The sequence below is a fragment of the Thunnus albacares genome, chromosome 24, assembly GCF_914725855.1.
Source record: "Thunnus albacares chromosome 24, fThuAlb1.1, whole genome shotgun sequence".
Taxonomy (NCBI): Eukaryota; Metazoa; Chordata; class Actinopteri; order Scombriformes; family Scombridae; genus Thunnus; species Thunnus albacares.
The window spans coordinates 9251474-9265282 of record NC_058129.1 but is presented as its reverse complement, the minus strand read 5'-3'; the positions used below and the strand labels follow the sequence as shown (position 1 = coordinate 9265282).

The 13809-nt window shown below is 37.8% G+C and overlaps 1 protein-coding gene across 2 annotated transcripts in view; it reads right to left on the bottom strand.

Annotated features, from left to right (window-relative positions):
• The window catches only part of mcf2la (mcf.2 cell line derived transforming sequence-like a), a 49033-nt gene extending 41067 nt beyond the window's left edge, over positions 1–7966 (bottom strand). The window contains exon 1 of one of the 2 annotated variants that reach the window (XM_044344524.1): positions 7788–7966. In XM_044344524.1, the coding sequence (XP_044200459.1) occupies positions 7788–7917 (130 nt within the window). In that variant the 5' untranslated portion in view covers positions 7918–7966. The remainder of the gene's footprint in view (positions 1–7787) is intronic. The other variant, XM_044344523.1, reaches the window with a different exon arrangement.
• Between the last annotated feature and the right edge of the window lie 5843 nt (positions 7967–13809).

The following is a 13809-nucleotide window of genomic DNA, read 5'->3' as shown; positions in this document are numbered from 1 at the left end:
TTCACCCTGAACGGTTACGTTTTAGTCAGAAAAGGTACCAAAAAATGTATTTATGAGCTGGTTGTATGGCTTCAATAAATGGTTTGTCTTATGTATGTCTAAACATGTAAGCTCTCAGAATCAATACACACTGTAAGTATTCATGTCAAAGTGCTCTGGCACACTAGGAGATAAATAAATATATTCAAATTTTCAGTTCACTTTTGTTCTTTTCATTCAAATAAATCTTCCACTACATTTAACTGAATTACTTTAGTATATTAAAGGATAATTGTGATTTATTTCCCAGTACTGTACCATGATTATCTCTATGTCTATATGATATAAGAGATGCTGCAATACTACGTGATGTGGCCAGTGTGTGTTGCTTAGCTAGTTACTTATCATGCCTCTTGGTAAAAATCACATTTTACTCACTAGTTCATAGCTAAGCAAAGCCGGTTTAAAACAAACTTTCAGTTTAATCAACTATATTTACTTATTTGGAAGATAAGGTGAATAAAGTTATTATCCAAAATTTCTCAGTTTGTCGTAAACAAAAGTGTTGCATTTACATATATAAGTGAACAGTGTTATATATGTAGTATATTATTGCTAAAAAGACTGTCCAATGATGCACTAGCTAGTCCTATATATATAAAAAAAAGCATTTTTTACTATACTTTCACACTTGCAATGACCTATTTTACTGATTCAAGTCTTTTCTGGTGAAAAATATCAAAACACTTATGAGAAATGAACGGCAATGGATGCATTTTCCAATTATTTCCATGCTATGAATTATCACTAATCATGACTTCAACTCAGGCTGATTGAGCTAACTTCAAACTTCAATCTACTCCTGACATTTGATCCTGGTAATGAAATGTATAAGTTCAAACTTAATGTGAAGATGTGAAAAATTCCTCTGTCTCACAACATCTGAAATCAGCCACACGATAAACATTATTATGACGTATGTGCAAGTTTATGAGAGGGTCATCTTGATATAGAAGCTCAAAGCAACACGATAAGCAACATTAAAGGCTCAGGATGACAAGTGAAATACATAAAAATCAACTTTTAAGTTAAAAATATTCATTGACGTGTCAGTGTGCATCTGTGTGTGCTTCCATGGGATGCAAGGTAGACTGAACTGTGTGTGTGTGTATACAGGGATGACGGGATGTAAAGGAGACCTGTTTGTGCCTCTGTACGTGTGTGTGGGATGTGGTGCAGACTGGAGCTAGAATAACTCCCAGATGAATTGTTTATTTGACCCCCCCCCTACCGCCTCACACACACACCCCGCGACACACACACACACACATGTCTTTGTGGCCAAGACGAAACACTATTGACTCCTTCCGCTCTCCGGGATCAAACACTATTGGCCAGCTGGAGCATAAACAGGAAGACACCAATTGAGAAGTGACTCACAGGCCGAAACAAGAAGCAGAGGAGAAGAAGGGGGGGGAAAAAGGTGTGAGAGAGTTGAGAGCTTGAATCAAGGTTGTGACAACATATCAGTCTGAACTTTACTGGCTTGTTGTTTATGGAATTTAATTTACAGAACAACAAGTCTATGGACCAGCATTAGATGCAATGTTTAACAACTCTCTAAGTACTTAGATTAGATATATTAGAATATTTTCTCATATGATCCATTTTTCTATATATTAGATTCTGATTGTGGCATAAAATGTAAAGCTGCTATACATCATTATTAAAGACCAGCATAGTCAGTCAAAGCACCTAAATGTACCAGCTCTGGTTGACTGGTTTCGAAACAAGAACTCAAACATCCCTAAAACATTACAGTCGATCACACAAAAGCTACTTAGAGTCATACGCACATGTGACAGAATTGTCACAAGTCTTTAATTGTTTTACAAGATGCAGCCCTCATCCAGGTTTCCTATAACAAGAGTGCCAAGAGCATGTTGACAGTCAGTCATTAATCTTCCATGTTCTAGTAAAACCCAATAAACCAAATGCAATACTGCCGGGATGCTCTGGTGACATCACAGACCTTCCCTGGAACAGCTGATATATATGAGTCTAAATGTGCAGCGCAGACTACAATGAAGGCTCGAGTCCAGCTCATAACACTCCGATAAATTGTTTGAGCGAGCGGCGAGAGGGATTACTGAGTCATAAAAAGAAAGAGACATTCCTGCGCTATAATGTGATCAACCTCTTCTCGTAAGATGTCAACTGTGCTACAGAGAGCCTCAGGAGACAGATAGAGGGGCGGTTGTGTTAGTTTCTCACCAAACAGATATAAAAGTGTAAAGAATGATTTGACGACACCAGTTTAAAAGTTTCACATTTATGTATTTGGCATGCCCTCATGTTCTCAAGTGATTTGCAGTAAAGTTAGTTGTTTGAAAAGGTGCTTAAGGACACACTTGAACATGACAGCAATGATCAAACCTCCACACTTTTCAACTGGACATTTTCGGACTGCAGCCCAGTTTAGCTCCTTTCAATCTCCTTTAACTGAAATAATTAGGAGTGTTTGTGAGGGTGTGTTGTTTCAAGTACCAGTGAGACAAATATACAAGAACATGATCCAAGAAGTCCAGTTGGAGTAACAGATTAATGCATTTTAAGGCTTATTAGATGCCCAAAAAAAAGCTGTACAGTGGTTTGTAATACTCACAGAGTGGTCACAAGGTGTCAAAAAAGTGAAAGAAAGAAGAGGTGTGACACAGTGATGGGAAACGGATTGCGAAATAATCAGATTACTCATAAAAGAGGAAGTTTTTTTCCCACCTAGGGGGAAGACAGGCATCAGTCACAGTAGATCATCATGTAGGGAATCAACAGAGGAAGTTAAAGACAGCTGACTGCTACGAAACCGTATGATTTTTGTTGTTTCAAATCGACTGTACATTCCCAAAATCTGCAAGCACAAGCACTTTGATTGTTGTGTAAGATTTAATTTCATTTTACTAGAAACAAAATCAAATTATACACGTTAACAGGGTGTATAAATCAAATTTTAGAAATGTAAGTGAATAATATATGGCTTTAAAGACAGTAGAGCTTGAATTTAAAAAAAAATTAAAAAAATCAGAATCTACAAACTCATCAAAACCATTCAGGTCATGTTTTACAATCAACATTTTACATCACAAAACAAACTAGTGATGCAAATATGAGTTATAGCAACAGCAAGGAGGGAAATATTTCAGCAAGGCGACAGGATGATGAGATCAAGAGCAAAAACGCAGCACCTATCTCTGTGACACAGCGTTTCTAGAGCAGCTTTTACTAAAAATACACATATCATCTCTAATACAGATCAAAGCACACAGGAAATGGACCAGAATAGACGTGAACAGTCACTGACAGGCACCAAGATCTAAAAAAAAAAAAAAAAAAAAAAAAAATCAAGCAAATGCCTGACATGCATACAGGCAACCAGAAGTCTTTTGTTAACGCAAACGCATAACAACACACACACAGTCTGTCAGGTAATAATGCCACCTGAACCACCTTGAATAAACAAGGATGTAGCGCTGTATTACTCGTCCTTTATTAACATCATCAGACTGTGCTTTAGTCTCCACAGAAGAATATTTCACCAGTTAAGAGTCTGAAGGATGGATAAATATTTTTTTCGGTAACTAAGAATACATTGTGCGCTTGATGGGCAAAATTAAATAGAAGACCAAAGAACCTTAATTTATGGTACAGAAATAGAACAAACAGCTGGGGGGAATTAACGGCTGTACGACACTGAACACAGCTTGTCTCAAATGTCAAGGAAGAGCAGATTTTTGGATTTGATCGCAGAGGAGAGGATTGTCAAAACGCCTTGTAGTTGATGACATAACGCACCTTAGTCTATCTACACTGTAGTCTTCCTGCTGATTTTACCTGCACGTGAATTCCGCAAAAGATCTTTGCATTTTGATTGTGTTTTCATTTGGAGTAGAATCACTTCTTTGTGATTCGTGTTTGTCTGTCAGTACAGCTGTAATGAATGCTCTCTTTTCACAGAGAGACACGACAGCAGAGAAGGTCTATAAGAGGATGTTTTAAGGCTATATGTTACTGTAGCAGGCGTAATCTAGAAAACAGAACAAAGATTCAAATCAAATCGAACAGTTAAACAACTACAACCTGATGGGAACTGACATTATTTACTGCAAAAAGCTGCCGGCAAATGAAACTATCCAGAACAGAAATCCCCTGAATCATGACTTCGCTTTTCACAAAAACATAGAAAATAAAAAACTTCATGTGATCATTACGTGGTAAACAACTAACAGCTATGAGGGAAAAAAACTGCATGTACTCACTTTACTCACTGTTGGTTTAGTAAGGTGGGTAATCACTTGTCAGTCAATAAAAAAGGTACTTCACTGTATCCCCAAACTCACCCCCAAAAAACCCTTTAATGGAGGAAAAAATGGAAGAAATCGCAGGAGGAGTAATAGAAGAGGGCTCCTTCTACCAGGACGGACAGACATGCAAAAGATGTTGTGTGTACAGAATAGACCAAGATAGCAAAATTACAGCGTAGATTGATAACATGATCAAGAGGATGTTGAGCAACTTCCGGGTTCCAGCTACAGCATACTTAACTGACTCAGTTGAATACTAAAGGTAATATTTGACAATAGAGTGAATAAATACTCAAATCAACACCAAAAGCACAAAACTCCAGTCACAAAATAATGTTTTTTGTGATTCTGACTTTAGATTTCTGTCTTTACCTACACTGTCAAACCTAACAGGCATGATCTCCGTTGCAAATCTGACTCAACATATGTGTTTGCATGCAGTTACAGTTCATACATCCAACTCACTACGCAGATGTTGACAGCACTGGGTGTATCTGTAGTAGCTCCCCATCTCCTCCAGTGAGATGCAGGCAAACCTCTCTCCTCCTGTACGTTCCCTCATCCCGTCCCTCTGCCTGTTCTCCACTTCCACCCTCATCGTCTTCATCTCCACAGGTAGAGAGAAGAGTATCATCCGCCTCGTCTCCTCATCTGTATTTACAAACCCTCCCTGTCTGTCTTCTTCTTGCACACACACCTGTCAAAGTTTCTCAAGTGATTACACCACTCCTCTTTCCTCTACCCCTCCCCTCCCACTGTGGAAATCTGCATACCGATATCTGACTGAACAAGAACATGCGGCTATGGCCAGATATAAATCATCACTTATGTTGCATCTTGCATGTCTTGCAGTTTTGCCACACAAACGCCTTCGACATGTGTCCATCTTTACATGTCATGTCATGTCGTAGTGATTTGTTCTCCAACAATAGTGTGTTAAAACTGCCTTTTCTGCTTGTCTGCTAGGATTTGAAAATTCAGTTCGAGTGACAACTTGGATGTGAAATGATACCATAGATTTAAACACAAAAGTTATAGAAATTGAAGTGAACATAGTCCAGCTAGGACCTGAGTTCCTGAGACAGATCTGAGTCCCTAACTTCCTGCTTGAGACAGTGGAAAGCCTTTCATCCATGTTAGCCTGCACCATTAACACGACTGAACAAACTCTCGGTATCATTGGTCGCAGCAGAAATGAATCAGCTGCATTTACAAGTCAGATGTCTGTATAACACATAAGCAGCGTGAAGGGATCAGTTTGTTTGGATAGAAAAGCTCAAACAAATAACCAACCTCCCATCTAATGTCTACAAAACTGATCCTCTGACCAGTCTGGTTTCTGGCCTTGTGAGAGAGTCGCTCATGTGCACAAATATTGATCAGGCTGTGTCATGTGAACTTCTAATAATCGATGGAGTTTCTTCTTTAACCCGCCTAAATTTGACCTATCCAGTAACCTTAAAATTACCCTTTTTCAAAGTGCAACCACTGAAAAAGTGCCTGCTTCTTGTCTATACAACTCAAGTTCACAGAAAGTAGGTTGATATAATATCATGCATTAAAACAACACTCACCTTGTCTGTTAGTCTGTGTGCTTTTATGATTCTGTTTCCTTTCTGCTGCTTGACAGCCACAGCAAAGGCTGGCAGACATGATCTGTACAAACACATGCGGTTTCTTTCTGTCTAGCTGTCCTCCAGTCTGCTTGTTTTTCTAATCAACTTCTTTGACTTTCTGTTTATCTTATCTGCTAATCTGTCTCTCAACCATTCAACTAGTGAGCAGTCAGTCGATCCACCAGTCAGTATACATTTCTACTGCAGGTTTATTGAGACATAAGTTATCAATTAGCCACTTACAAGGGCTATTTCAGGTAATGAGTTACCAAGGCCACCAAAGTGTGCTGCGTTCAAGGCATTACAGTCAATTGTAGAGAATCTGCCTTAAATTGAGAGCTATAGTGCCCCTGCTGGTCTGCTGAGACTACATTTAAAGGAATATTACACCATTAGGACGCTTGTTTGCTACCTTACTAGAGGTTGGATGAGAGGATTGACGTGAATTTAATTTCTGTACTAGGTTAGGTTATGCTTTGGAGCTTTTTTCTGGCGAACAAATACAGTTGAATGAAGTATACAGAGGTTAGATTGATTACTCATCTAATTCCCAGTATAACAATAAACAAGCATTTTTCCCAAAATTATGGCTGCATCTAAAGATTATTTTCATTATTGATTCAACTGCCGATTATTTTTTTATATTAATTGATTGTTTAGTTCATAAAATGTCAAAAACTAGTGAAAAATTACATCACAATTCCTGAGCACCAATGAGGACATATTTGAATTGCTTGTTATGTCTGACCAACAGTCCAAAACCCAAAGTTATTCTCTTTACTATGAAAATCAGAAAATAGTCACATAAGAGAAGATGGAATCAGTGATTTTTTTACTTTAAAAAAAGACTTAAATGGTTAATCAATAATCACAATTGTTGCAGATTATTTTTGTGGATTGGCTAATTATTGATTATGTGACAAATGACCTTCAGCTCTACCCAAATGTCTGAGTATTCCTTTAAACATTATTTAACATATTTTTTAGATAAGCTTATCAGTGTTTTTTCAACTTTCACACAATGAATTCACAAACACCAGACACCACTGTTTCATAACCATAGGGGTCAGAGAATTTTAACACATACTGATATATACTTGATGTAAAAGGTTGAGTAACACTCCACTAGAGTAACTCACTTTTGCACAGCCTGGTAAACCGAAAATATACACTTTCCAGTCAATAATGATTTAAATGAAGTATTTTCAGGAGACAAATAATGGCTAAATTAAAGAAAGTGAGGTTTGCAAATTTGTACCTTTAATTTCATCTGGGAAATTTAAATGTGTTTCTGTACCTTAAATGATTCAGAACCCCCTGTCCCTATATATAACCATTAACTCATCCACTGATTTTCCCGAGTTTTGGGGGTAAAGCCAGTAATGCCACTAAACAAAACTTGAATATTGTTCTGGGGGTAGATCCCTAAATGTGCACCTAAAAATATTACCTTCTCAATAATCACATTGATTTTTTTATAAATAAAAAAGATCAAACATCATGTACTGTTTCGTGTGTATTTCTCTCTTTAGATGAGAGAGAAGTACACACAAAATATTAGAGCGTTATATGTTAATTTCTCTCTGTAGTCCATTTTTTATAATTCCAAGTCACCCAAACTACTGCTGATTATTATGGTTGAATAACGGGGAACCACAGCAGGGGGAATCTCCCTGAGGTGATAGGAAATCCTGTCCTGTCATCCTGTCACATTGATTTAAATAACAGAACACACTTTGAACAATGCACATGTCCAGTTCCTGTGAGCGAATTCCTCCTAACGCAAAATACACACCTGTACCTTTACAATCAGCAGACGCAAACTAACACTAACCTGTTCTCCAGGTCGTTCGACGGCCCCTGCTGTGTGTGTGTCGGGTCAACTGCCTGATAGATACGAACAGATTGTGAAGCAGTCGACTCAACGCTTCTTGGGCCTCCTGAATCAACTCCAAAAGAGACATTGTCTTAATCAAACTGGCTGTTTCATACTATGTCTTCGGGTTTGTTCTGCCTGTCTTTCACCCTCCTCAATTATGCTGCTGCGTTTGTTGGTGACTGTTTATCTCACTTCATGTCTGCTCTGTGTTTATCAGCGGAAGAGAGGGATGGTGGGTGGGCTGTGACATAATCCCCCCTTCAGCTAATTATACTTACTTGGCAAATGTGTGTGTGTTTGTCCTATAGAATGTCACAACTGGGAACCGGTTTTGGACGTTAATTGGTGAAGAAAGAGTAGAAATTTAAAGGTATATGTAATTATTACATGCCATCACCTTCATTTTTGGTTTTACTTCCAATGGAAAAGCAAAAAACGAAAGCAATCAAGTGTCTGGTTTCACAAGTAAAAGAAATGGAAATGAGTTTGCTTTACCAATAATGTGTTTTTCTGTGTGTACATGTAAGATAAAACAAGTATTAACTATCCAACAATCTTTACCCAACTAAGAACTACCAACTCACTACAAAAAGGAGGAAACTTGTGACTGAATTTTCAAGAACGCATGAGCCCAAAAGTCCCATAGGGCTCAATTATTTGACCACAAATCATTAAAGTTTCACTGTGGCCCCATTAAGTCTGATGTACAGGATGCTAAAGTAACCGTGCACCTATTTTATCTTTAATTGCAACTGATATGTCGAGTCGTCAGACTTTGCCACACGCAAAACAACACTTTGTGCAAATTTTCCTCTAATACAACTGGTGCTTTAAGGTTCAAACATGACTAAAAATGTCTAAAAATAAAGTATTTGAAGTATTCTATGTGAGGAGAGACATGTTTGGAAAGTCTGATCTGACTTAAGTGAAAGTATTCTCTTACATACAGTGCACAACGCTGACAGAAATGAAACCGTGAGTTCACTTACAACCAAGCAATTATTTGCATATGAGATGAAACAGATGCCTCTATGATAACTACAAAAACATGATGTAATTTAACTGACTGAGGAGGAGGGGATGGCATCAACCTCCAACAACATTAACATAAGAAATATCACAAGGAATACAATAATTGTAGCCTGATAATCAGACTGAATTGCCATTTTCACTTCAATATTCATTCCATTGTGCTGTATTTGAACTAAAAAAAAAATGGAAGATTTGGGCAGCAATTTAAAGATCTTTAACCAAAAAACTATCATGTTGGAGAAACATAACTGTTGGTCGTTTCCTCCAGGATGGCCTCACTTCAGTTTCATGAAAAACGATGTCTCAATGTACAGTACTTGTCAGCATGATATGTAGATGACAGATGAAGGCATTCAAAAGCTCCTGAATAAGACAGTTTTCATTTAAAACAACAGAATGACAAAAATACTTCCTCAGCTCAAATACACACCCAGTTTATCAGACACACCTGGAAAAAACTAATGCTGTCTAATATACAATAATGCTGAAAATTTTGTTCACCTTATTTACAGCAGCATGTTTAGAATACATATCAAAAGCAGCAATCATAAAGTTGAATCGATGCCTTAATAAAACACTTTTGACAAAAACGGAACTCTAGTTTTAGCAATAATGAAATAACTGAATAATGAAGGTTATACAATGGTCTACTTTGTGTTTGTCAATTAAATTGATTGTATGGAGCCTATTCTAAGTATTCAGCTGAGACAATAGGAGCTCCTGACTGTGCCATCAGTTGTTGTTTTTTTTTTCCTGGGCATGACTGGTGAAGCAAACTAAAATTACACTGGTGCCATCCGCAAAGGTCTCCGCCTTTCTTAGACTATCACATTATCATTGTTTCACCTAATTTATCATCACACAATCACACCAACATTCCCCCATGTTTAAACTTCAAAAGGTAGCGAGCAATGGCGGTCATGCACTTTTCATTAGGAGGCATTCTGCATTATTAGATTCATTAATCCATCAAGCGGAAGAGGCGCAGTCCAAAAGATCAAAACCTGTGCCCTCCTATTCCAAAATGGCAACAAAACTAATGACAAACTGAATTTTCTGCCTTATTCTGGGTAAAGCCAACTCTCCAACTCGGTGCTCATTTGGAAACCGTGGCCTGATTTATACTAGTTCTATTATTTAATACTATTAAAACCTATTTATACTGGTACTATTTATATCTATCTTTCAAACAACAATAGCATGGCATTTCACCTTTAACGATGAGCTGACAACACAGAGAGAGAAAGAGCAAAGGAATCAAAGGGCTTGCATGCAAAAGGTTGTGGGCTCAAATTGAATCGTTGCCTTTAGCTGCAGAGCAACCTGTCGCTGCATGCACTGCTGCCTAATGAACATTACATCTAATATAAGGTAGAGGTAATTGCAAAATCAGCTGTGTATGACAATCCGTTCTGTTTGATCTAAAGCAGACACATCATGACTAAAAGAAGCACAGATGTAATGAATTGTGGACATTGAGGTTGAATAAGGTGTTTGGCAGCTTTAACAAGATCAACAAGAACTACCAGCTTCATGTATGATGATACTCAAACTGATTCCAAACAGATTTTACTTTAGTATTCGGGTACAAACTGCTTTAGACAATTGCACATATTTTAAAAATTCAGCTTAGATCCTGATTTAACTATCCTCACCCACCAAAGTCACACTCCCTTCACATATAGACAGGAAGCAGAGGAGTTATTAGAAATGGTCATCAATTAAGGAACTAAACTGACTAATAATAGATTATGTATATAAATGTGTATATTCAACTGTATTAGTTGAATATACACAGTTACTTTCATAACTGGACAAACACAGACAACATAACACCACATCAAAATATTTCCAGCAATCCACTTCTTACAGCTACTTTTCTTATTCATAGATGTGTATTTGGTCCCTGTTGGTTGTGAATTCAATCAGAATTGACAGTTTTCAAGCAAGAAGCAAATGAGGATCACAACCTTGTCTCTGCACTAGCGACTCCTGCTGGTTAGACTAAGTATCTGTGTGGAAATTATGAGAGGCAAATCAAGTCAAAAACCTAATATTTCATTCAAATAGAGCATTGTGAATTGGAAATATACTAATTAAAGCCTTCTCAAACTTTTTTTTCATGTCATGGAAACAAAAAATAGTCAAACTCTACTGCCACAGATTATCATGTAATGAGATTTGGTCCTCAGGATATCAGCCGAGATTTTTGCTGCTCTTCTACAGTTGAAAAGTTTATATTGTATGTAGGAAAATAATAACTGTAATAGTAATTCGTAAAGCCTCACTTACACATTGTCTCCCTGGTTTAAATGACTCCTTGCTTTGCTAGAACCTACTGAAAGACACCTTGAATCCCAAAGATCCAGTTTTCAAAGGCAGTGGACTAACTCGTACACCTGCTGCTAAAGATTCATAAATGCTGAGTGATAGTAAGCAACTCCTTGTTAAACTGGCACAATAAAATGGAGTTTGGCCTCACGTTCTCTACAAACGAGACGTACAAATGCATTTAGACAAGGCACAGAGTGAGTGGGTATCTAACTAATGTATTCTGTATAAAAGATCCTATGTGTAGGACTAAAAAATTTGACTTAAATATCTCCTATCAAAAAATGACAACTTCCACTTAGTCTGAGGAGAGCGAATGAATCGAAAGCAAAACAAAGGCTGCACCGATTTCTAGAAATGTCTAACTTTTGAAAATGCCTCAGTGTGACACTAACATGTGTGCTGGATAATCAGAATTGTAACTTTCCACATCAGCACATGAACCCATCAAAATAGTTAGAGTTAAACAGTGAAAACCATATGAAGGTGACAATTCCAATACCTAATCTTCTCATCATTGGATGGATGGATGGATCAGACACATTTGAAGCAAATACACAGGACATCCCTCTAGTAACACTTAGGGTAATAAAGTGACAGATCCTGCAGGGATCCCTACCACTGATTGTCGGCTCCTGCGTTTGCTCCACTCCCTCATGCACCGACAGCTTTTCTCCCATCCTTGCCCTGGAACACCAAAACTCAGCTGACGTTCCTCTTCACATGTACTTCACAGCTCCTAAAAAGAGCACAGAGGCTGAATATTACTGAAAGAAACAAGAAGAGAGTGGAGTGAATCCACAAGTTGAAACAATACTGAACCATGAGCGTACTTCAGCAGCAGAGTCAGGTGAAAGAACACAAGCAGGAATAATGAGAAGAGGAACAGACTGATGCACTGTCCATTTAATTTGGTCAGCCGTGTTGAGAGAGGGAGGAGAGGAAGGAAGCCACACACACACACACGCACACACACACACACACACACACTCACATAGCACATAGACAGCACTAAAGGCACTTTCGGAATTGCATAACACATAACAACATCCATGCCTCCGTATACCGAACACACACTTCTGTCCTTGCTGGTGTTAACAACATTACTGAAGCTAATTTTATCTTTTCATTACACCGAGCTGTGTAGCAATTTATATTAGCATTTTAGACGTGTGTGTGGTCAACTTACGTCAGCGATTAATTTATAAAAATAGATGGCAAACAGAGTTTTCGTTACAGAATTGAATGAAGGCGCTGCACCGGCAAACACTAGTGTTGCACCATCTCCTGAAAGTTTAGCATTCAGTAAACAAATTATGATCAATGCAGATGCCAACATCTGCTCAATCACCCAAGTTATAGGTTCATGCCTTCATTAAAAAAAAAAAAAAATGTTACAGGTACTGTATATTCACATATAATGTAAGCAATTTGTGTATTTTTCAACTAGCTGGGATATGAAGTCAAAATCTGATCTTCATGGTGTCAAAGGTCAGTATTTTAAGCTGTTATCTGGCACGTGAGGAGTTTGTGCATCAATATTCGATCTGGTCTTAAAACACAGACTCACACACACACACACACAGATACTCACACACACATACACACACTTGATGACTTCTGGTAGAACAATCAAAGCAAATTTGTCCAATTCCCCGTCCAATTACCAGTTCCCTGACAGTGGCTCCTTTCATTGCTTTGACAATAGAGCAGCATGCCCTTAGTCATATGGACAGAGATCTTGTGACGTGGGGATATGCCAGGCTAAATAAAGACCAAGGCAAGTTCCACATGCAATACAATGTGACACTTCTAACAGCAGAGTTCGCAGAGGTGGCCTAGGGGATGTCCAGAGAACATGGAAATAAAGGAGTCAACAGTTTTTAGGTGCTATATGTGTTTTCCAGAGAAAGCTCACAAACTTGCTTTCAATTTCAACTTGAGTTTCACACGACTACAAATATTTGTGTCCAGTAGAAATAAAGGAAATACTGCAACCTTGACTTTGTCCCTGCTTAAACTACACTCACATGGATGGAAAAATGGATCTCCAAACTTTTCAATTATATCAAAAGGGTGACTAAATGTAATTAAAACACAAAATGAATGACTCATTGGTGTACTGTATGCACAGCACTGGTGATTCAGAATCATGCATGCATAACTACTTACTACTTTACTTACTACTTTACTTTCATGTCTTGTAATTGAATTTCATTAGTCACCAATTCATCAGATCATGTGCCACAAATTCACACTGCTACACAGAAACAGAAATAAAATGACAGCAGATACTGATCACTTCATTTAAAACCTGGATGTTCTGGGGTTTCATTGGGAGTTCTTTAAGTTTCAAAAAGGAATTATCCAAGCTCAGTAAAATTGATTCAGTTTAAACGTTGTCATCATCTAAATCCCTCCAAACCTCATTCCAATATCTGAATATTTGCTTACTTGTCCAATTACTAAAAATCCACACCAGAAATAACACATTTTGCCAAACAATAGTAGAAATACTTCATACCAGCAGGCGTCAACACATCAGATCTAAATAGAATCTCATCTTTGGTGTTCTCCCACACCGCTGTCCTCAAATTACCTTAACATTTAATTA